The 23,415-nt window shown below is 41.4% G+C and overlaps 2 protein-coding genes across 2 annotated transcripts in view; one reads left to right on the top strand and one right to left on the bottom strand.

The window, feature by feature from the left end:
• The window catches only part of NME7 (NME/NM23 family member 7), a 263,016-nt gene extending 259,183 nt beyond the window's left edge, over nt 1-3,833 (bottom strand). The window contains exon 1 of the mRNA XM_025926224.2: nt 3,689-3,833. Coding sequence (XP_025782009.2) covers nt 3,689-3,691 — 3 coding nt within the window. The 5' untranslated portion in view covers nt 3,692-3,833. The remainder of the gene's footprint in view (nt 1-3,688) is intronic.
• A 145-nt stretch (nt 3,834-3,978) lies between these two features.
• Nucleotides 3,979-23,415, top strand: part of BLZF1 (basic leucine zipper nuclear factor 1) — a 31,290-nt gene continuing 11,853 nt past the window's right edge. The window contains exons 1-5 of the mRNA XM_025926216.2: nt 3,979-4,265; nt 5,544-5,618; nt 16,131-16,570; nt 18,963-19,162; nt 21,506-21,634. Coding sequence (XP_025782001.1) covers nt 5,588-5,618; nt 16,131-16,570; nt 18,963-19,162; nt 21,506-21,634 — 800 coding nt within the window. The 5' untranslated portion in view covers nt 3,979-4,265; nt 5,544-5,587. The remainder of the gene's footprint in view (nt 4,266-5,543; nt 5,619-16,130; nt 16,571-18,962; nt 19,163-21,505; nt 21,635-23,415) is intronic.

Here is a 23,415-nt window from a genome sequence, read left to right as displayed (position 1 = left end):
CTGAAGTACATACGTTTGGTCTGGCCTCTGTCTACCTCTCTAACTGCACTTCACATTACCCTCTGCCATACTTTGTCCACTGCCGCTGCCCCCCCAACTCCCCACCACCGAATTTCTATTCTATTTTTACATTAAACCACGAGATCAGTTCCTGCAATATGCCAACTGCTTGACTGCCTCAGGACCTTTGATCTTGTTGTTAGTGCTGCCTGGTACGCTTCCCCCAGACCACTGCACTTCATCATTCAGGTCTCAAGATGGAAGTCAATTCTTCACAGCGGCCTTCACTGACCACCCAGTTTGAAACACGCGACTCCAACCGGGGGCGGTGGGGGGAGGTCACCCCTCTTAGGGTAGTTGGGAAGTCTAAATGACAGAAGGTAAGACAAGCACAAAGAAAACCAGTATTCCACAAATGTCACTTTCCATCCCCCTATGCCATCCAATTCTAGCTATGGAAATTCTATTCCATTCGCTTAATGATGGCCTTTCCGACTCTGAAAAGTGAGGACTCCATCCTCCAGTATTCCCCAAGTACTTTGTAACCTCTCGGGACACTCACCACATTCCTTCTTTTTCCATTCAGCAAATATCTGAGCGCCTAATACAGTCTAAGCAATAGCAGGGAACAAAATATTGATCCCCCTCCCAGTTGAGTTTGGTAAGAGTGACAAATTCATACACAATTTCAACTGAACGTGGTAAGTACAAGAGAGATGTGTACTATGTAAAGTTGTGACAAGAAATAAAAAGTCACCTCTCTGAGCAGAGAAGTAAGTAACCATCACAGGAGGAGAGACACTTAACCTGGGTCTGAAAGAATCCAAGGGGATTTGGCCAGCAAACAAGGGCAGAAGAATATCCCGTGTACAGCGTGTGCAAAGTAGAAGGAACACTCAGACCACCAGCTTGAAGGTGCTTAGAACATTCAGTGAAAGATAAGCGGTTGAAAGGAATGTCTAGGCTACAGAGAGGCATGAAAGCAGCTAGACAGGTAAATGCTAGATGACGGAGGGCCTTGCATGCCATTCCAGGGACGCTGAATTTTATACTGTAGGGTTTGGAGAGCCTACAGTTTTAAAGAGGTGACTTCAGGCGTGCCTGGGTGGCTCAGTCGGTTAAGCGTCCGACTTCGGCTCAGGTCATGATCTCACGGTTCATGAGTTCAAGCTCTGCTGTTCAAGCACTCTGTGCTGACAGTTCAGAGCCTGGAGCCCGCTTCAGGTTCTGTGTCTCCCTCTCTCTCTGCCTCCTCCCTGCTCGCACTCTGTGCCTTTCAAAAATAAATAAACATTTAAAAAAAATTTTTTTAATAAACTAAAGAGGTGACCTCAAAGATTTGGGTCTTAGAAAATTCCTTCTTGTTACTGAGAAAATAATGGCTCGAATAACTGCCATACCACACTATTAAAGATATATTGCAACAGTCCAGGCAAGAAATGAGGAGACCTCAAACTAAAACAGGATCTAGTGACCACCTGAATATGGGAAGCATAGGAAAGCAAGAGAGGTTAACTCTGGTTTCTGGTTTAGGTTACATATATTGCAATATGTAATAACTATATTAATTAGTTATATAATATTAAAGCTATATTATAAGTTAGAGTGATCTCATTAATTAACTTGAAGGAATAAGGAAAACCAGGTAGAATGATAGCAAGTTCAGTTTTAGTCATGGCAAATTTGAGAGGCCTTTGTGGTAACCAGGAAGAGTGTCCGGGAAGCAACTAGGTTAGGCCCTAGCAGGTATGAGAGGAAAACTGAAGTTTAAAAACTTCTTTTTAATGTTTATTTATTTATTGAGAGACAGAGAGAGACAGAGAGAGAGAGAGAGAGAGACAGAGAGAGAGAAACAGAGCATGAGCAGGGGAGGGGCAGAGACAGAGAGGGAGACACAGAATCGGAAGCAGGCTCTGAGCTGTCAGCCCCGACGTGGGGTCCGAACCCATAGACTGTGAGATCATGACCTGAGCCGAAGTCGGATGCTTAACTAAGCCACCAGGTGCTCCTGAAAACTGAAGTTTAGGTGTGAATGCTTAGGCATTAGTAAAACTCATGTGCGTGGACGAAATCACCCCAGCAAAATGCATAGACTAAGAACTGAAAATAATTAAGGACTGAGTCCTGGAGAATGGCATTTAAAAAGCAGGCAAGGCCGGTGGGGGAAAAGGCGGAGGGGGGTGGGGGGGAATGAATGTTTGTGAACTTCAGTTATCACAGAAAAGCTAAATAAAATAAACTTTGAGAAGAAAGCATTGGATCTGGCATTTCAGGGCCATTAAAAACTTGGAAAAGGGCAACTTCGTTGAAACCGTTCAAGAGGAAGTCGGACAAGAGTACTGAGGATGAAAAGGGGGGCATTTAAAGCAGGTGAAAATACTATGCTTCCATGCAGTCACAGAAAGGCGCAAGGGAGGATTGGGCAGTAACTGGATAAACCAGCATGGGAGATACGCTTTTTTGTTTTATTTCATTTTCTCAAGATGTATGACCAGAACACTGCAGGAAAAGGAGGCAGAGAGGCTGAAAGCACCGGGTGGGGTGGGGGGATAAAAGATAAGCAGAAGCAAAAGGCCTTGTAACGGATGGGAGGGAATGAGACCTAGAGGAAAGGTGGATGCACTGTCCTTCAACACCACTCTCTCTACACTAGAAACACAAAATCGGATGATGGGTAAAATATATATCAATGTGTAGGTTAGGGGCACGAGGCTGAAGAAAATGACTTTCAGTCTCTGGCATCTGCTTAGAAGGGAGGAAAAAGCAGGGGAAGGGACAGGGGTTGGGGAAGTGAAAGTTTGGAAAGGGCTCCGCTGGAAAAGCACAGGGGCAGACTGGCGCAAGAAAAGGTCCCTGAGTAGGAAGGGAGAAAGAACAGGTGGTGGGAGGGGCTCTGTTGCTAAATTCGTAAGCTACACCCTTCTGACAACAGTCATCTTTCCATCCCCCAGTCCGTTATTCGTAACTCTTTAAAAGAGTTGCTAATTAAGTGAATTAACTCGACCCCCGGTGTTCTCAAACAAGTGACTCAATAAAAATTAGCTCTAGGCTTTTTAAAAATGCCCAGCCCCATTCCTATTGATTCAGAATTTCTGGGGGTGAGGCTCAAGCAAGTGAATTTTCCAGAAGCTCTCCCAAGAGATCTTGAGGGGCATTCCTCTTAAAAAGCACCTACCTAGGGGATAATCCCCTGGCCAGAAGACAGCTGTGCAAATACGGCTCCGACTAAATGGCCCTTAGAGGGGAGAAGGAGCAGCGCTCTGCGGCTCTGGAGGGCAAACACTGCGAGACCTAGGGACACCTGGGTCAGTGCTGAGCCATCACACACACAACCAATGCTCTTAAATGAGGCGCGTTAAAGAGAAGCCAAGAACTTGAAGTGATGAAAACTACAAACATTTAAAACGTCTGTTCGAAATAATGTCTCGCCTCAGGGTATGAGACTCCGTGTTTACCCCTACACTTTTGTCACATTACTCCAGAGGCTCAGCAGTACCGAAGCGGAATTCGAGGTGCTGCAAGACACAGGGAGAGAAAGGAAACTGCAGAAACAGCCCCTGGAAAGAGGGAAACATGGGGCGAAGGTGGAAGAAACCGGGCCGCCTCTGAGTGACCCTCCGCCCCAGGACCTGGGACGCTACGTAACCAAGACCGTGAAGCGGTTCCTCCGGCCTCGCCTGGCACTCACCATAGCCTCAGGATCTCGGCACAGGGGAATAGGTAGCGTTGCCACAGGAAGACACCACCTCAACCCCGACGCCCAGTTACTCCGGCAACAGAGCCCCGCCTACTACCGGACGTGCGGAATCGCCACCGCCCCGCCCCTTCGTTCCCAGGGGCTGGGAGAATTAGAACTCCGCCCATCCCGTCGACAGCCCCGCCCTTTCATGGCGCCGCTTGGGGCCAGCGTCATCACTTAAGTTTGGTTGACAGGTGACCCGGAAGTTAAGTGATACACAGCCGGCGCTCCACATATCCTATAATTTATTTCTAAGTAGACATCTATCCGTTTTTCACTTACAGAAGCCTTAGACCTCATGTGCTGCGTCACTCGCGTTTTAAGACACCACAGAGCGTATTTACCTTTCTTTTGGAAAATTGTTCCGGAAACGAAACCCTGAGAACAGGAAGTGATTAGTAGTGAGCCAGCCGCTGGATGTCAGGAAGGTCTGGGCGGGTCAGCTTCGGAACGGAAGAGGAGTGTGCGGAGCCCGAAGGTCTGTAAAGTGAAGCCCCTGGGATCGGCAGAGTAAGGACCCTTGGCGGTAAGTGCAAGAAACGGGCTTGTGTAACCGAGGGGCGGGGGGGACGTTTGAAAGGGACAGAGGTCTGGGTTGGAGTTTGGTGTTCAGACGCTTTGGATTTGGGGAAAGGTTGCCTTTTGTTCCAGGAAAACTTGTTCAGACAGGGACGGAATTTCGGATTCGGCTCCCCGGACGGCAGAGGTTGACCAGCTTGTCGCTTTCCCACCTGTTACTCACTCCACACCCTCCCACCCCCTTGAATCGGCCCTTGCCGGCCGAGCCGTGGCGCTTCCTCCGAGCGCAGTGGCTGGGCTCCTTGCTCTTGCGAAGGGGTCTTTGGAGACCTGTTTTCAGAGCGACAGAAGGGGGGTTTGTGACTATTGAGGAGGGTAGTCGTGGAGGACCCTGTGCCAAGTCAGATCGAGTACTCAGGGTGATCATTTTTGTGGTGAAACCAGTTGCCATCTAACGTACAGTTCATCATATTCGATCGTGTCACTCTACTAAGCACCACCTTCCTCCTCATGTTTTCCACTGAATCTTAGTCTTTACTGAAAAGGCCATGCACACGTTTCTGAAAACATATGCTATGCCATTTTAATTCTATGACCAAGAAAGTGCAAATTAAGTTCTGAGTATTTTTGTTATATAGTTTAAACAGAAGTTCCTTTGGGATATAAATAGTTAGCAAATTAGTGTCACTAATGTCCCCTGAGAAAGTAATTAATTTCTTTAAAATTACTGTTGGGGCGTTTGGGTGGCTCAGTCGGTTAGGTGTGCCTTCGGTTCAGGTCACGATCTTGTGGGTCACGAGTGCCAGCGGGCATTGGGGCGTGTATTGACAGCTCAGAGTCTGGAGCCTGCTTCACATTCTGTGTCTGCCTCTCTCTGCCCCTCCCCTACTCGTTCTCTTTCTCTCTCTCTCTCTCTCTCTCTCTCTCTCTCAAAAACAAATAAAAACATTTTTTTAAAAATTTTTAATAAGTAAGATTACTGTTGTCGTATCAATGATACAAAAGCCGCTACAGTAACTTCACCACAGTTTCTTAACTAAAATCCAGGGCACCTGATAGAGTATACTTGGGAGAAACAGTGAAACAAATTTGAAAGTAAACCACCAGTGATTTTTTGAGACCTTCGGTAACCATAACAGTATCACCTGTGGGAAGGTTTTGAAATGCATGTGTACTAAATGCAGAAACTAGAATATTGTCATATCTAAATTACAAGGTAATTAATAAACTTAGTAAACATCTTTGTATGGTATTGTCTTAATTGTTTCAATTTATACATTTTTAGGTTTTTCCGTAGAAGGTTTGAGGTGCCTTTTCATTGGTTAAAAAATGACTACTCTTGAAAGTTTAGAAGCCAAAGGTAAGTGTTCTTTTTTTTGATGTTAATTGTTTAAAAAAAATTTTTTTTAATGTTTGTATTTATTTTTGAATGAGAGAGAGAGAGAGAGCGCACACGCATGAGTGGGGGAGGAGCAGAGAGAGGGGGAGACACAGAATCCGAAGCAGGCTCCAGGCTCTAAGCTGTCAGCACAGAGCCTGACGCGGGGCTCGAACACACGAACTGCGAGATCATGACCTGAGCTGAAGTCAGACGCTCAACCGACTGAGCCACCCAGGCACCCCTGATGGTCATTGTTTTTAAAACATGTAATTTATGACACAAGGACGGAGGAGTGCTTGAGCCAAGCAACTAAATCTCATAGGGCTCTAGGGAATCATTTGTGTTTCAGATTTCTCCGTGCTTGTTTTGTAGTGAGGTGTTTACATTTCAGTACCCAGGTCTACGACTGAATAGTCACATCATTGGATAGTATTCAATACTGCTGTTAAACTACTGTTAAACATTTAGTGTGAAAGCAAAGTTTTGCAGCTATGCTTTCTGTCCACTACAAGAGTAAGACTTAAATAAACAAGAAGATGTATGTTCTAAAGATTTTAGTAGACACACAAGCAACTAGGAAGTGTAAAAGACCATTTGTGTTGGGTTGTATTGCTAGGGCTGCTATAACAAACCAAATCGGGTAATGGAAATAGCAGAAGTGTATTGTCTCGCAGTTCTGGAGGCCAGAAGTCTAATATCAAGGTGCTGGCAGGGCCATGTTCCCTCTGAAGGCTCCAGGGAAGGATCTGTTCCAGGCCAGTCTCCTAGTTCCTGGTTTGCTGGTAGTTTTGGTATTCCTTAGCTTGTAGATGCATCACCCTGATCTTTGCTTTATGTGGACGTGGCATTCTCCTTGTGTGAATGTGCCTGTGTGTCTAGATTCTTCCTAAGGACATCAACCGTGTTGGATTAGGGGCCCACCCTACTCCAGTATGACCTCGTCCTAACTAATTACATCTGTAATGACCTTATTTGCAAATAAGATCACATTTTGAGGTATGGACTTCAACATAGGAATATTTGAGGGGGGCCACATCAACTCATAATGCTTGCTAACTACAGTAGTTACTTTTTAGTCCTGCTTTAGTCCTGTTTGCTTGTCCTCTCTAGAACTATTGATCATTCCCACCTTTTGAAATACTTTCTTTCCTTGACTTCCATGATATTATTCTTGTTTTCAGCCTACTCTGTAGCCCTTCACTGTTCCAACGCAATGGCCACATGTGGCTATTTGAGTTTATGTTGATACTTTTAAAAATTAAAAATTCAGGGGGTGTCTGGGTGGCTCAGTCAGTTAAGCATCCGACGCTTGATCTCGGGTCGGGTCTTGATCCCAGGGTCATGAGTTCAAGCCACCCATTGGGCTCCACACTGGGCATCAAGCCTACTTAAAAAAAAAAAAAAAAAAATTCAGTCCTTCAGTCACCCTAGTCACATTTCAAGTGCTCATTAGCCACGTATGGCTAGTAGCAATTGCATTAGAAAGTGCAGATAGAGAACTTTCCATACTGCAGACAGTTCTATTGGGCACCAGTTCTCTAAGTATATTTTCTCTCTTTCATCCTTCTCTTCTTTTGGTTTATCTTTTAAATATTAACGTGTTTCAGCCCTCTTTCTCCTCTGCTCTCAGGGCTTTAGTAATTGTCTGTAAGAACAACTTCCAAATCTGTCTGTAGCCTAGATCTGTTCCTTTGTGCTTCAGACCCTGATAGCCTACTGACCATCTTCAGACGGGCATTGAGAACACTTTTTGCATGTCCCAAAGTGAACGCCTCCTGATTCAGGCTATTCTTGGACAGTGAGTTCCGGAGATTGGGGCCTGTCCCCTTCTCTCCATGGGAACTTATTTTCCAGAAGCCAGCTTTGCAGTAAACAGACCCTCCAACAGCAAACTCTCTGAAAGGGATTCAAATATGCTTAGGAAGCAAGGAAGAGAAGATCATACCAATACATATTTAAGTGAATTTATTCAGCTGTGTGAACAGCATTTCGGAGTCACTGGAAATCATTAGAAGAAGCAAACCAGAGAATATAATGAAAGTAATACACTGGGGATTAATGAGGAATAGGGCAATTAAATGGTCACTACGGCGAAAGTCATTAGTATGGTGCGTGGCAAACAGTATTATCATTGGAGATTAAAAGTTAGTTATTGCAAGGCCTCTGTGAAAGTAAATTATTTTTTATTTGTTGCTACCTGTTTGTATTGAGCATTAGACTTATAAAGCACTTTCCCATACCTTATTTCATCTGGTCTTCATTTTACAAGGTACATAATTCAGCTGTTAGTCCTATTCCTACTTAATATAATGGTAAACGTTGTTAGTGAACAAAAGTTACTTGTATGCATGGCCTAGAAGCAGGTGCATTTGTCACGGTTGGCGTTTGTCAGTGGCCTGCATTTCCTGTAACTGCCTCACAAGAGAAGCAACACTGGTTTAGAGAGTCCGAACTTCCTCTCAGTGGACATTTGAGCGATAGCGTCATCACGAGAGGGACTGCTGCTAGGGTTTCATTTGAACGGGAAACAGGCAATAAAGAGAAACCGTTCGAAAATCAGCATTTGAATCCAAAACTTTCTTGAGAGCAAGATTAAAACTAAGAGTATTAAATAAAACCAGACCGTCTAGGGAAAGTAAACCAGACAGGAGAATCTGAATCATCTAAATACTTAGGATTCCATCCGATACTCTAACACTCATTCTGTGGAACAGGTAGTAGACGAAAAAGAAACCTACGGACAGATAAATTTGGGAAGTTCTGGATTAAAGGAGAGTTTGTGCTACAGGACCTCCCAGAGCCTTTAACATCCTCACACGCCGTAAAGCTGCGAAGAGTTACAGTAGACAGCATGGCCCACACTTATTTGACCAGGGAACTCTTCATTCATGGAGCCTGTGACAAGGAGAATGATCCCATGTCAATAAAATGTGGACCTAACCCTTAAGTCCACTAATCCATAACACAGATATTTTAATTTAATAGTAACTAAACCTCATTAAATGAAATTGGTGACATTTACAAAGAATATTGATTTCAGATTACTGAGTGACAATCCCTAATTTGTTTAACTGTTTGATAGCTGAATCTGCATCTACTCTGAAACGTTTGTCAGACTATAACCGAGTGTCGGAATTAAGGCTTTGGTGTAGAGGGGCAAAAAAGTAAGCGGTTTTTAAATGAGTTAGTTATTGGATGTTAAAATGAAATCTCAGTGGCGGGTTAACACTGATGAACTTCAGTAAGTGCTTACACGTCTTTTCCACGCCGAGCACCGTGTCATTAAGCTGACCGTACAAAGATTAGCAGGCAGACCCTGCCCTGTGGAGCCCCCAACGGTCCTGTCGGTGAGAGAAACAAAGCGTGTTAAAACACTGTTTGCATTATTCTGAGAGCACTGAGGGATGAGAGGAGAGTAAGGGTAAGTGATCTGCCCCAAGTCACACAACATGTGGCAGTGGGGGGACTGGGGGGAGCTTCGGGTATTTTGACCCAGAGTCTGGTGTTCTTTGTACCACACCATCCTACAGACTTAGAGTATCTTGTGTTCTTGGAGTTAGAGTTTTATGGGAAAAGGAGAAATGTGTAATGATAGACTAGAAAATCGTTTTTGCGTCCGCATTCTAGAGCAAGGGTTGGCAAGTTATGGCCCTCAGCCTCCCGAGAATATTTACAAATCAGTTTGATGACAGGGAGCACTGACTTTGAATCCCACTTGGGCCAAGGGTTATCCCAAATAAAAAATATTTCTGTGCTTATTATCAGACATATACTATGAAAAAAAGAAAAATTAATTTCTCATTAAAGTTTCATCTTTGAAATTTGGTTGTTGTTTTTTTTTTTCTCCTTTGTATAAGTGCCTGTATAGTATCCTCAATTTTGCCTCATGGTCCATAAGCCTCAAATATTTCTCATCTGGCCCTTTATGGAAAAAGTTTGTCAACTCCTATTGTGGAATATTATTTGTTCTTTGCCTACATTTCAATAATCTTTGGGGAAGGCGGGAAGGATGAGCCATAAACTAGAGATATGTTTTCATTCTTTGATAACTGATCACTGGGAAGAACGATGTTGATGAATAATTGAAGAATGGTTCCTTTGGTTCCCTTCGAAGCGTGGAGAATAGGGATGGCTGTTTGGGTCCACTTAAACATTACTCATAATTATGGAGCTCGTACCACAGACGATTGTCTTCCCACCTGAGAGAAGATAATTGCTCATGAATGTGCCCTGGATTGTGCCTTGGATGTATGTAATAAAGTTTTCTATATGTGTCCTAAGGGAAGGTAGAATTATGAAAGGTAAGTTACCAGGTGAGAAAATGGAAAGCCCCGACTCCCAATTGCCTCCATGCCTGTGCACATTAGCAACAAGTATAGTTTTTACAGAGTTGTTACAGCTGCCATGTCCTATATTGTACAACCCTCACACTCATAAATGCTTGAGTAAGTAGAACAGTTTAAATTTTTCTTAACGTTTATTTATTATTGGGAGAGAAGGAGAGACACAGAGCATGAGCAGGGAAGGGGCAGAGAGAGGAAGACACAGAATCCGAAGCAGGCTCCAGGCTCTGAGCCGTCAGCACAGAGCCCGACGCGGGGCTCGGACTCACAAACTGTGAGATCATGACCTGAGCCGAAGTCGGACGCTCAAACAAGCCACCCGGGTGCCCCAAATAAGTAGAGCAGTTTAAATAAAGTTAAGAGTAAATTGAGGCTGAACCAGGTTAAGAGAACTTCTTGATTGCAATGTGTGATGTATCTTGTTTGAAAAGAGACTTCTTTTGAATACCCATTAATGTTCCTTTGCCCTTTAAATTTAGCAGTAATTATTTTGTGCTGTGTTCTTGAGTCTCCATTACCCAAAATTCCAACTCAAAAACGTTACGACTTGCCTAAAAATCCTATTCAAGCACAGTAGCGTGTCACACCTGCTTCTTGTTTCTTCCGCCTCGGTGGACCCGGATGGTACGGCCCTAGCTTTGTCTTTTTGTTGTTTTGTGAACCCCCAGCTAACGCCTGATTCTATAGAACTTCTTCCAAGACAGAATGTCTTAGAGACAAAATTCAATTTGCATTAGGTAAAGTTAGCACATCCTAAAAGCAAACGTTAAGAACGTTGTTATTCCAACAATAGAATAATAATTAAGTAAATAATGCTATACTAACTTGAAGGAATAATGTAGTCATAAAATGAAAAGTATGAAGAATGTAGCAAGATAGGAAAATAAAGCTTCTAAAGTTAATTATGATTACAATCATATAAAAATAATGAAGGAATTTGAAGTAATGAAAAATTATTTTAGGGTGATGAGAATATAGGTAATTTTTTCTTCATATCTTTGAATAATGTAATGTTAAAAACCAGAAGATGACTGTATGACTGTATTTGAGCTACTGTAGTTTCTGTATTTAACAAAGTTTATGAAGAAGAAGAAAACCATGCTTATTAAAAAATAGAAATCTAATACAGAAACCTAAGGAAAGTATTCTTGTTAGGTATTTCCCTTGCTGTAAAACAGCTGTAAAACAGCTTTATAGGTAATTTTTTCATTGTTTCTTGTTTGTTTGTTTGTTTGTTTGTTTAACATTATCCTGAACAAGCTTACCATTTCCTATGGCTCTTTGCTGGAGAAATCCATTTCTAGGATGAGAAATTGGGAATCACGGTAACGAGTCATTGCTCAATAGAATGTGTATATATTATGTAATCCCTTTTTAATATGGCTTTGTATTTCCGAAATTCTTTTTTTTTTTTATTTATATATGAAATTTATTGTCAAATTGGTTTCCATACAACACCCAGTGCTCATCCCAAAAGGTGCCCTCCTCAATACCCATCACCCACCCTCTCCTCCCTCCCACCCCCCATCAACCCTCAGTTTGCTCTCAGTTCTCAACAGTCTCTTATGCTTTGGCTCTCTCCCACTCTAACCTTTTTTTTTTTTTTTCCTTCCCCTCCCCCATGAGTTCCTGTTAAGTTTCTCAGGATCCACATAAGAGTGAAACCATATGGTATCTGTCTTTCTCTGTATGGCTTATTTCACTTAGCATCACACTCTCCAGTTCCATCCACGTTGCTACGAAAGGCCATATTTCATTTTTTCTCATTGCCACGTAGTATTCCATAGTGTATATAAACCACAATTTCTTTATCCATTCATCAGTTGATGGACATTTAGGCTCTTTCCATAATTTGGCTATTGTTGAGAGTGCTGCTATGAACATTGGGGTACAAGTGCCCCTATGCATCAGTACTCCTGTGTCCCTTGGATAAATTCCTAGCAGTGCTATTGCTGGGTCATAGGGTAGGTCTATTTTTAATTTTCTGAGGAACCTCCACACTGCTTTCCAGAGCGGCTGCACCAATTTGCATTCCCACCAACAGTGCAAGAGGGTTCCCGTTTCTCCACATCCTCTCCAGCATCTATAGTCTCCTGATTTGTTCATTTTGGCCACTCTGACTGGCGTGAGGTGATACCTGAGTGTGGTTTTGATTTGTATTTCCCTGATAAGGAGCGACGCTGAACATCTTTTCATGTGCCTGTTGGCCATCCGGATGTCTTCTTTAGAGAAGTGTCTATTCATGTTTTCTGCCCATTTCTTCACTGGGTTATTTGCTTTTCGGGTGTGGAGTTTGGTGAGCTCTTTATAGATTTTGGATACTAGCCCTTTGTCCGATATGTCATTTGCAAATATCTTTTCCCATTCCGTTGGTTGCCTTTTAGTTTTGTTGGTTGTTTCCTTTGCTGTGCAGAAGCTTTTTATCTTCATAAGGTCCCAGTAATTCACTTTTGCTTTTAATTCCCTTGCCTTTGGGGACGTGTCGAGTAAGAGATTGCTACGGCTGAGGTCAGAGAGGTCTTTTCCTGCTTTCTCCTCTAAGGTTTTGATGGTTTCCTGTCTCACATTCAGGTCCTTGATCCATTTTGAGTTTATTTTTGTGAATGGTGTGAGAAAGTGGTCTAGTTTCAACCTTCTGCATGTTGCTGTCCAGTTCTCCCAGCACCATTTGTTAAAGAGACTGTCTTTTTTCCATTGGATGTTCTTTCCTGCTTTGTCAAAGATTAGTTGGCCATACGTTTGTGGGTCTAGTTCTGGGGTTTCTATTCTATTCCATTGGTCTATGTGTCTGTTTTTGTGCCATATTCTTAAGAAAGGTTTAGTTTTGTTTTTTTTTTTTTTTTTTTTTAACGTTTATTTATTTTTGAGACAGAGAGAGACAGAGCATGAACGGGGGAGGGGCAGAGAGAGAGGGAGACACAGAATCGGAAGCAGGCTCCAGGCTCTGAGCCATTCACCCAGAGCCCGACGCGGGGCTCGAACTCACGGACCGCGAGATCGTGACCTGGCTGAAGTCGGACGCTTAACCGACTGAGCCACCCAGGCGCCCCAAGAAAGGTTTAGTTTTTTTTTTTTTTTTTTTTTTAATTTTTTTTTTTTCAATGTTTATTTATTTTTGGGACAGAGAGAGACAGAGCATGAACGGGGGAGGGGCAGAGAGAGAGGGAGACACAGAGTCGGAAACAGGCTCCAGGCTCTGAGCCATCAGCCCAGAGCCTGACGCGGGGCTCGAACTCACGGACCGCGAGATCGTGACCTGGCTGAAGTCGGACGCTTAACCGACTGCGCCACCCAGGCGCCCCAGGTTTAGTTTTAATAAGACCTTACTATTGCTCTTATCAAATTGTTTTCCTAACTTCATGAGTTACAGCGAAATGTGCTTAACGTTCAATAACGATTAAAGATTAAGATTTAATTGGTCAAGACATGATACTGATATCTAAAGGTAATTGAGGCTGAGGACATACTTTGGCTTTTTTTTTTTTTTTTTCTTTTTAACTAGGAATTGTATCCTGTCTTTGCCTTAGAAGGTATAAATATCAAAATATAATGAATTCACTAAAGACCGGCCCATGATTGTTCTTAGTTAACATTTCTATAGGAATAAAATTTCAGTGGAACTATTTTTGCACCACCGATTGCACTCTGATTATATATTACCCTGTAATATATGTTCTCGTTTTATATGCATGCCCTAAATTAGATAGTAATTTCCTGAGCACAGTAGTCCCCACTACCTCGTATGATATCTGGTCAATATTAGGCATCAGCAGCATGTTTGCTGCCTGTAACCGACTCAAAGCTTGTCATTAGAACCACTGTTATATGCTTGTCCTTTGCCCCTCCCCTTGTTATCATTCATTTATTATCAGCTAAAGAATACTGTGAGCGAGGCACATTACTGGAAATGTAGTAAACAAGAGACACAGAGTCCCTACCCTCATGGGACTTCTATCCTAGAGGAAGGCACAGACATTATCTAACTAGTGACACTGAAAGGAAAAAAAAAAAAGTCAATTTGTCAATTTACCATTTTGATAAATAGAGAAAAGGAGAAATGCAGAGTCTTGGCTGCAGGTGCACAAAAATGGAACCCAGCCTAATCTGGAAAGGTTAGAGACAGGCTTCCCTTAGAAAAGGTTGAACTGCAATTATAAGGACGGGAAGTAATTAACTAAAGGGAATAGGAAGTTGGGAAGAATATTCTGAGCAGAGAAATGTCTGCAGAGGAAGGAGTTTTTAAGACACCCACACAAAACAAGTCAGGCAGGAACACAGAGTCTGAAGAAGTAAATGGCCGAAGTTGAGACCCAGGAGACAGGCAGATCATGGAAGGCCCTGTAGGCCGTAGTGGAGACTTTGGTCTTTATTCTGAGTGATGGCAAGCCATGCAGGGGTTTCATGCAGAGGAGCGCTGCTTTTTACTTAAAGCTTCCCCGTAACTGTTAGGTAAACTCCCTGGGCTTTTGTGGCCTGACGAAAAGGCTTATTAGCAGAGGCAATAATACTTCAGATTGATGAGGTAATAATTCTGGTTTGTAGAAGCCCTCCCAGACCGACTAACAGCTTAGCTCTGGAGTCAGATTTGGACTCAAATCCCAGTTTGACACCGATGATCTGGACAAGCCATTTAACTTTTCAAAGCCTCTGTGTTTCTAAAAAAAATGGGTACTGTTATGCTTACCTCATGAGATAGTTGTAAAGATTAAATGATATAATGCATCTGAAGGACTTAGAAGAATCCTTGGCACATAACAAATTGAATAAAAATTCATTATCATTACTGTGCACAGGCTGTGGCTTCCACTTTCTCAAATGTATGCTGGGCTTGTAAAATGGCAAGAAGTCTAACGTGTAGCTCAAAGGGATGTTACCGGATGTACTAATTCAAGAACTCCATGTAGCTTAAGTATCATCTCAGCTGCCTCCTTCTGCCTCTTCTACTTACTTACCAGGGCAAGTTCCTGGACCGCTTTGTGCCTCATTTTCTTCATCTATAAAATAGAACTAATCATACCTACTCGAAAGGTGAGTTATATGTTAAGTATTTAGAATAGTATCTGGCACGTGGTAAGTCTTTTATAAGTGTTGGTTATTTGTTACCTAAAATTTTCTCATTTAAGACCCAAGATACGGATATAGATGTCATTAAATTCATCTTGTGGAGGTTAAAACTGAGGCTCAAATAACTGCAGGATTTTATCCATGATAGCACAGGGAGTAATGATGGAAATAAGGTTCAAAACCAGATCTGGTTGATCGCAGAGTTCCTGTCATTTCTCGAATACCGCGTTCTTCCATTCGTTTAGAGCGTGATGCCTGCCCTTGTGTGCTTATCAAACTCAGTGGGAAGGTGCGATTAGCATGGGCGAAACCCATAAAATGGTCATTAAAGTTCGTGATTAAGTTTTGAACTGAATATTTGAAACAGCAAGTGCTTTAGGCATGCAGAGAGTGCTGGGACAGTTGGGAGGCTTTAATGCAAAGAGTGGAGTCAAAGCTAACTTCTTATGGGTAAGTTAGAATTACAAATCACAGTGAGTGGCAAAAGAAGCCATTTAAGAGAAGAAGAAGCGGCAGGAACAAGGGCCTGTTGGGGCCTAGAGGAAAGAGTATTGAGCAGTCCAGTTAGGTAGCTTGTGCGAAGCATTCTCTGCCAAGAGTTCACAAAGCAGATGAGTATGTTTTGAGGTAGACGGCTCAAGAATGCAAGCCTGTAGCTTGTATTTACGTTTATAGTTAACTGACGTTATCAAGGGTCTACAGTGTGCCAGGTGCTTGGCCTTAGCATATTCTTTCTTACCACAACCCTGTAGCATTGTTGCTGTTACCGTCATTTTGCAAAATATGAAAGAGAGATTCACGGAGGGTTAAATTATTTACCCAGGGTCACACTAGGAAATAGAGGTCCGAACCAAATACCCTGATTCCAACTCTCTCGCATTTTCTACCAAGAGAGAAACCATTTACTGAAGGAAAGTGTGAACCCGTAAGACTTTCCTCGTCTTTTATTTGACACCTGATTGTTTCTGAATTTTTTGCGTTCTTTTTAGCGTCAGTAATTCTGAATGTCGGGTAAAGCATGTCTTGGCATTTGCGCCGCATTTCCTTTTAGCAAGTAGCTTATGTTTTGTTTTCCCTTTTATAGTCACCCTCACTCCAGCCCCAGTCCGAGGAGCAGGAGATGGAATGGAAACTGAGGAGCCACCTAAAGCTGTTGAAGTTACCTCTGGAATCCAGCCCGTGAAGCATCCCATCCTTCAGAACCCACGGAAGAAAGCAGTTCCAGGAGACAGCCCAGGAGTTCTTCAGCTAGGGAAGATCCTCGCTGAAAAGGCAGTGGAAGTCGAAGCCGTAAGAATATTAGTTCCCAAAGCTGCTATAACCCATGATATCCCCAACAAAAATGCAAAGGTTAAGTCTCTGGGACATCACAGAGGAGAATTCCTTGGTCAGTCGGAGGGAGTTGGAGAACCCAGAAAGGAACTGTCAGAGGTAAAGAATGTACTGGAGAAGCTCAAGAACTCTGAAAGAAGGTTATTACAGGACAAAGAAGGTCTTTCAAACCAGCTCAGAGTACAGACAGAGGTAAGAACCAATAGACTTAACGAGCACTGCTCTTTACACCTGGACCTTCTAAGCTTGCGTACTAGAAAACTATACTTCCTCTTGGAACGCCATTTGTTCTGGCTTGTCATTTCTCTAAAGAGTTTTCTCTTAAATTTCTCTTTCTCAGCACGTCTAGTAGAACGAGTATGTGTTGCGAACTTCTACCCTAAACCTGGTTGAAGATGCACGTGTGAGGTGCTTTGGACAGGACCACCTATAAGGTGTCAAGGAGGTCACAGTTACAAAATTCCAAACCCAAACCTGACCGAGTTAGACTTTGAAACGGACTAGTTAACGATTTCTGTTTTAAGAATCCATAAGTTCCAAGTATTTTTCTTTATGCGCACATAATACTTGGGGTGAAGAAATGGTGGGGTAAGCGTTGTAAATGGAAAAGCGTCTATTAGTGCTCGATTGTGTTTCCTTAGCCTTTACATGGCCTTACCTCTCACCCTCTGTTTCTCGATTAGACTCTTCGTCTTTTGGCTAGATGTCGTTAGCCTTTATAAGTGACACTATGGTTAGTGGTTCTTATCCAAATAGATCTTCACTATTTTTTAAATACCTAATTTCTAATTACAAAAGCAGTACATATTTATTGTAAATATTTTCGAAAATACAAAAAAATGAAAATAGTACCAACCATAATTATACCATCCAGCTATATAAATGCACAGTTATACATATTGAGTTCACGTTTGCCTTAAAACCCCCATTTTTGGTTATTAATATTTTCCGGTGTCACAGAATATTCTATTACAGTATCAATTTTTTTTCATTATAATATACTCTTTTACTTATGTATTCAAAATTGAAAAACAACAAATCCTGTCCCCCTTTTAGCAACTGTCCTTGATTAACTTAATGGAACCGAAAGTTACATAAAGTAAACATGTTTTTAATCACTTGTTTGTTCTTCTATATCCCATACCTATGATGGATGGTGCAACACAAGAGTGCCTTCCAAATTACACATACATTAATATTAGAAGAAATTTTGTTGCGTTACTCTTTTTCAAAAATAGCTGGTTACCGTTATCTAGCACCCTTCCCTCCCAGCTTCCTGATATATTTCAGTCTTACTTAAAGCAAGACTGATGTGAAGGAGAAAAACCACAGCTGTGCCTTTGGCAGGATTTTCAAATGGTGGCAGCAAAGAATAAAACTTTGATTTTCTGAATATTCTTTGTTTAAACCACATTCATCTATAGTTCTCTTGTGAGTTGTAAGAATCCTGTCTATGCACACTGCTTCTTCCTCACAACTTCTGGAAATAAATTCTACATGAAACCAAAAGTCTTAACCCTCCTACCTGGCAGACACTTCGAAATCGGGGATAGAGAAGAAAATTCAATTATGAAAAAAAACTGTAATGAAATCCATAACGGCTGAATATTTCATCAGATAACTATGTTTGACGTGCACATGTATCTTTACAAATTCATTTAAATGTGTATCTAAACATATCGTCTGTATTTCTCCATCACCCACCTCCTCCAGCCCCCAAGTAAATGAAGACCACCAGCCAAACAATTCCAAATGTCTACTTCTCTTTGATTCCTTGTCTCGGTCAAAATATCCCTATTTACCTAGTCACTTGCATTTTGGATTTTTTGGATTTATCCTGAACTACTTCCTTTTCACCCCCTATGCCAGACGGTAAGCTCTTGTTTTCCCTCCTGATGAACAAATTTTAGGATCTTTTTCTATATTCTCCAATAACGCGATACTAGAATACTCAAGAATAGTTTTCACCCGGACTGCTGCACCTCTGACACTCTAACTGGACTCACCTCTTAGAATCTTGTCTCCTATCATAGAATAGCATTTTTAATAGCAACGCTGTTCTTCCGTTGCTGCACTATATATCAATACCTGTTACTGGATATTTACGTTTTAATTTTTCACATTTGAGATAAAGTAAAGAACATGCTTATAAATATTCTGAATTGCTCTCTTTGCTTAAATTCTTACAAATCCTATGACACGAAGGAATTAATTTCTAAATGCTGAGAAAGATTAAAAAAATAAAACACTTTATGTCACTTTTTGGCAAAATTTACTGGTTTAGTTTTCTAATATTTGCCTTTAAATGTTAACTGGAAACAGTGTATAATTTTTATGATAATGATTGGTACTCTTATTAGAAGAGGCTTAGTTTATAATCACGTGGACCATAGATACAAATACATAGCGATAGATATGGTTTGTATGGATTATGAAACTCCAATATTTAATAGTTGCTTTTTGATATACACTTTAAGTCATGGAGGTCCAAATACGTGAAACCTGGCTTCTCTTTTTCCCTTTTGCCACACTGAAGTCAGGGACATTACTTTGAGCTTATTGTAACGGTCATGTTTTCTTCTAGGTCAATCGTGAGTTAAAAAAGCTGCTAGTGGCTTCTGTTGGGGATGATCTTCAGTATCACTTTGAACGTCTAGCCCGTGAGAAAAATCAGCTTATTTTAGAAAACGAAGCCCTAGGTCAAAACACAGCTCAACTTTCCGAACAATTAGAACGTATGTCAATACAGTGTGATGTATGGCGAAGTAAATTCCTTGCGAGCAGGTATTTTTCTGTTTTAAGTAGTATTTCATTTCCTGGTTTTGGCTCTGTCAGATTTTTTGTCTATGACCCAAGAAAGTAGGTTCGAGTGTGAGAATTTCTGACTCAGACTGTCAAAATACTGCATATATTTAAAGAGATGGCGTCTTCCTCCTCTGGGAGGTCAGTCTCCCTACGTGGAAAAGTGGTATCAGGATTCTCCCTCGTTCCAGAATTCTAGGTGACTCATCTATAGGGGAAGTCATTCCTGATACAGCATTTAAGAACCAAGACAAAACTGGAAACTCAGATGTCTTATCAATAAAATCACACAAAAAGCCAATACTACTTCTTCCCACCTCCTATCGGGAAAACTCAAATATCATTTCTCTTCCATGCTGTGTTCTCGTAGCTCTTTTAACTATGTTAATTATGTAAGAGAGCGTCCCAGCCTTCTTCTCGCTGTGCACAAACGAAATCATCCGTACGGCATGCCGAATGAGGCCACTCTTCAGCAGAGGCGAAACCCCCAGGGCCCTGGCCCAGGCCCACAGACGGTGGGACACAGACAGTGGGACCTCCTCCCAGCTCCGAGTGACTGGAGCCCAGGGTGTGGGGTGTTACCCACGTGCCTCACACGTCACATGTTTAATAAATTCAGTCATCTCGAGATTTCCCCGCATAACACCGGACGTCTCGAGGCCGTACTGTAAGAATCGCTGGCTGTGATGAAGAAATTGGCGGGGAGGTGTTTCTTCATGTCTTAATAGCTGTGATACTTTTCAGTAATGGACAACGCTCTTAAAGTCCTTAATTTGTTTCCTAATTGTGCTCACATAGGATGGTGTGTGGAGAAATGGATGTACTGCGTATTGACTTAGAGTGAAAGTTCATTCTGACTGAACACGTGAAGAGGCAAATCATGCGTGTGTCATACAGATTATTGCCACACGCAGCTTTCTTGATATCCTTATCAATGCTGATAGTAACACTCGAAGGGCAATAAAACTGAAACTCGACTTCACTGACATTTAACTGATTTAATCTTTGGTCGGTAGTCACTATGGTCCGAGACTTTAATTTTAGGTTTAAGATTTTTTAACCGAACGTGGGGCGCCTGGGTGGCTCAGTCGGTTAAACGTCCGACTTCGGCTCAGGTCATGATCTCACGGTTCGTGAGTTCGAGCCCTGCGTCGGGTTCTGTGCTGACAGCTCGGGGCCTGCAGCCTGCTTCGGATTCTGTGTCTCCCTCTCTCTCTGCTCCTCCCCTGCTCACACTGTCTTTCTCTCAAAAATAAATAAAGATGAAAAAAATTTAAAAAAAAAGAAAAGTTTTTTTAGCCAAATGAGCAAGCATACTTTAAAATTTTGCTTCAATTCCATTAATAGAGAACTGGTTAAATACATTTTGGTACATCCAATCAGAAGAAACCATGAAGCTGTTGTTTTTGAAAAAGGGAAAGCGATATGCACTATATGCACTAATGTGAAAAAAAATCACCAAGATAAATTATAAGGTTTAAAAAAAAAAGGCATAGAAAAGTTTGTATTAAATAATTCCCTTTTTTGTAAATAAGTGGATGTATTTATTTTTCAACATATTCTTTTATGTTGCCATATACATACATTTTTTTTTCTGGAGAAATATATAAGAAACTTTATCGGTTATAAAAGAAGGGTGGGGATGTTGGACAGGAGGAAAGACTTAGTTTTCCCTTGTATAAAAGCCTTTTGTATCTTATTTTAATATTTTTCTAAAGACAATGAGGTAACTGAGTGATAGGAACTCATTTTTGTTTTCCTCTAAAATTTTCTGTATTTAAAAACATGTAATTATTATTATTTTTAATTTGGTTTATCTGGAGTAAGACTGAGGTACATTCCAAAGTCACTCTAAAGGAAAGTGAAATAACTTTTCTTTTGTCATTTTGTAGACACGTATTTTTTTTTTTTTTATTTTTTTTTTGAACGTTTATTTATTTTTGGGACAGAGAGAGACAGAGCATGAACAGGGGAGGGGCAGAGAGAGAGGGAGACACAGAATCGGAAACAGGCTCCAGGCTCCGAGCCATCAGCCCAGAGCCCGACGCGGGGCTCGAACTCCCGGACCGCGAGATCGTGACCTGGCTGAAGTCGGACGCTTAACCGACTGCGCCACCCAGGCGCCCCGACACGTATTTTTTAAATCCCTTTAATGAGTTCTAAGATTATATATATTTTTAAATGCTTTAAAACTGAGAAGTAACTTGACCGTGTGAAATCTTTGTAAGCTTTTGAAAATGAGTTACAAAGGTAGCACATTCACTTCTTTACAGCCGGAGAATTTATTATCAGGGAATTTACACGTGACATTTTCATCTTTTCCAGGGTTATGGCAGATGAATTAACCAACTCCAGGGCAGGCTTACAGCGTCAAAACCGTGATGCACAGAGTGCCATTCAAGATCTCCTGAGTGAACGGGAACAGTTTCGTCAGGAAATGATAGCTACCCAGAAGTACGGCACTTGTTTCCACTCTCAACTCTTCTTCCTTCTCTTGCAATTTTTGTTACTGTGATAGTTCTTTAGTATTTCTACATGCAGTAACTTATGGAGCGTATACTTTGAGGAGCATTTTTAAATAGATGCCCAGAAGAGAGGAAGACTAAAAAAAATAAGACCACGTGCGTCTTACATTCTTAATTACATTCTTATATATAATTCTAGCTATAATAGAAGTGATCTTTGGTTTTATTTATTTATTTTTATTTTTATTTTTTATTATGAAATTTATTGTCAAATTGGTTTCCATACAACACCCAGTGCTCATCCCAAAAGGTGCCCTCCTCAATACCCATCACCACCCACCCCTCCCTCCCACCCCCCATAAACCCTCAGTTTGTTCTCAGTTTTTAGGAGTCTCTTATGTTTTGGCTCCCTCCCTCTCTAACCATTTTTTTGATCTTTGGTTTTAAAAGTGGTTTTTGTTTATAGTTGTAGCACTTCTGTATACTTTTTGGTAGCGGCCAAAAAGTGCACCTGTCTCTCCTTTGGGAGGTCTTTTTGAGGACTGTTCTTTAGCATTAGAGTTTACTTTCATGACCATATGCTCCAGAACTATCAAAATTGATGGTCTTTCTTAAAAGTACTTTGTACTTCTATACACACATCTTCCTGGACTTACAGTGGGGTTATGTCCCAGTAAAGTCATCCAAGGTGAAAATACCATGTGTCAAAAATTAATTTAATACACCTAACCTACTGAACATCATGACTTAGCCTAGCCTACCTTAAACATGCTGAACATGTATATTAGCCTATAGTTGGGCAAAATTACCTAATACAAAGCCCATTTTGTTATAAGGTGTTGACTATCTCGGGATTTGAACACTACACTGAAAGCAAAAAACAGAATGCTTGTTCAGGTACAGAATTTTGTAAGTGTATTCATTGTTTACCTCCCGATCACGTACCTTGCTGGGAGCTGTGGCTCACTTCTGCCCAGTAAATGAGAAAGTATGGTGCTGCCTACTGCTAGACCAGGAATAGATAAAAATTCAAAATTCAAAGTATAGTTTTAATTAAATGTTATTGCTTTTGCACCATCATATAGTCAAAAAAATCATCAAACCATCATAAGTCAAGGACTATAATTGATTTATTACAAATCAAATCAGTAAGGGTCAAAGAAGAACTCACAGGGGAAATTATGAGAATGAAAACAATACCAATACATATGATGCTTGAACAACATGAGGAGAAGGAGACTGACCCCCACCCCCATGCAGTTGAAAATCCATGTGTAACTTTTGACTCCTCAAAAATTTAACTACTTATAGCCTACTCTCAACCAGAAGCCTTACCAATAACATAAATTGTTGATTAACACATATTTTGTATATCATATGTAGTATACACTATATCCTTTTTTTTTTTAATTTGTTTTTTTAATGTTTGTTTATTTTTGAGACAGAGCATGAACGGGGGAGGGGCAGAGAGAGAGGGAGACACAGAATCGGAAGCAGGCTCCAGGTTCTGAGCCATTAGCCCTGAGCCCAATGCGGGGCTCGAACTCACGGACCGCGAGATCGTGACCTGAGCTGAAGTCGGACGCTTAACCGACTGAGCCACCCAGGCGCCCCAATATATTCTTATAATAAAATAAGCTAAAGAAAAGAAACTATTACTAAAATTATAAGGAAGACAAAATACATCTACAGTACTATACTGTATTTACTGAAAAAAAAATCAGCACATAAGTAGACCTCCACAGTTCAAACTCACATTGTTCGAGGGTA

Source organism: Puma concolor, chromosome E4 (assembly GCF_028749965.1).
Source record: "Puma concolor isolate L17-30 chromosome E4, mPumCon1.1.hap2, whole genome shotgun sequence".
Taxonomy (NCBI): Eukaryota; Metazoa; Chordata; class Mammalia; order Carnivora; family Felidae; genus Puma; species Puma concolor.
This window is presented reverse-complemented; position numbering and strand designations above follow the sequence as displayed.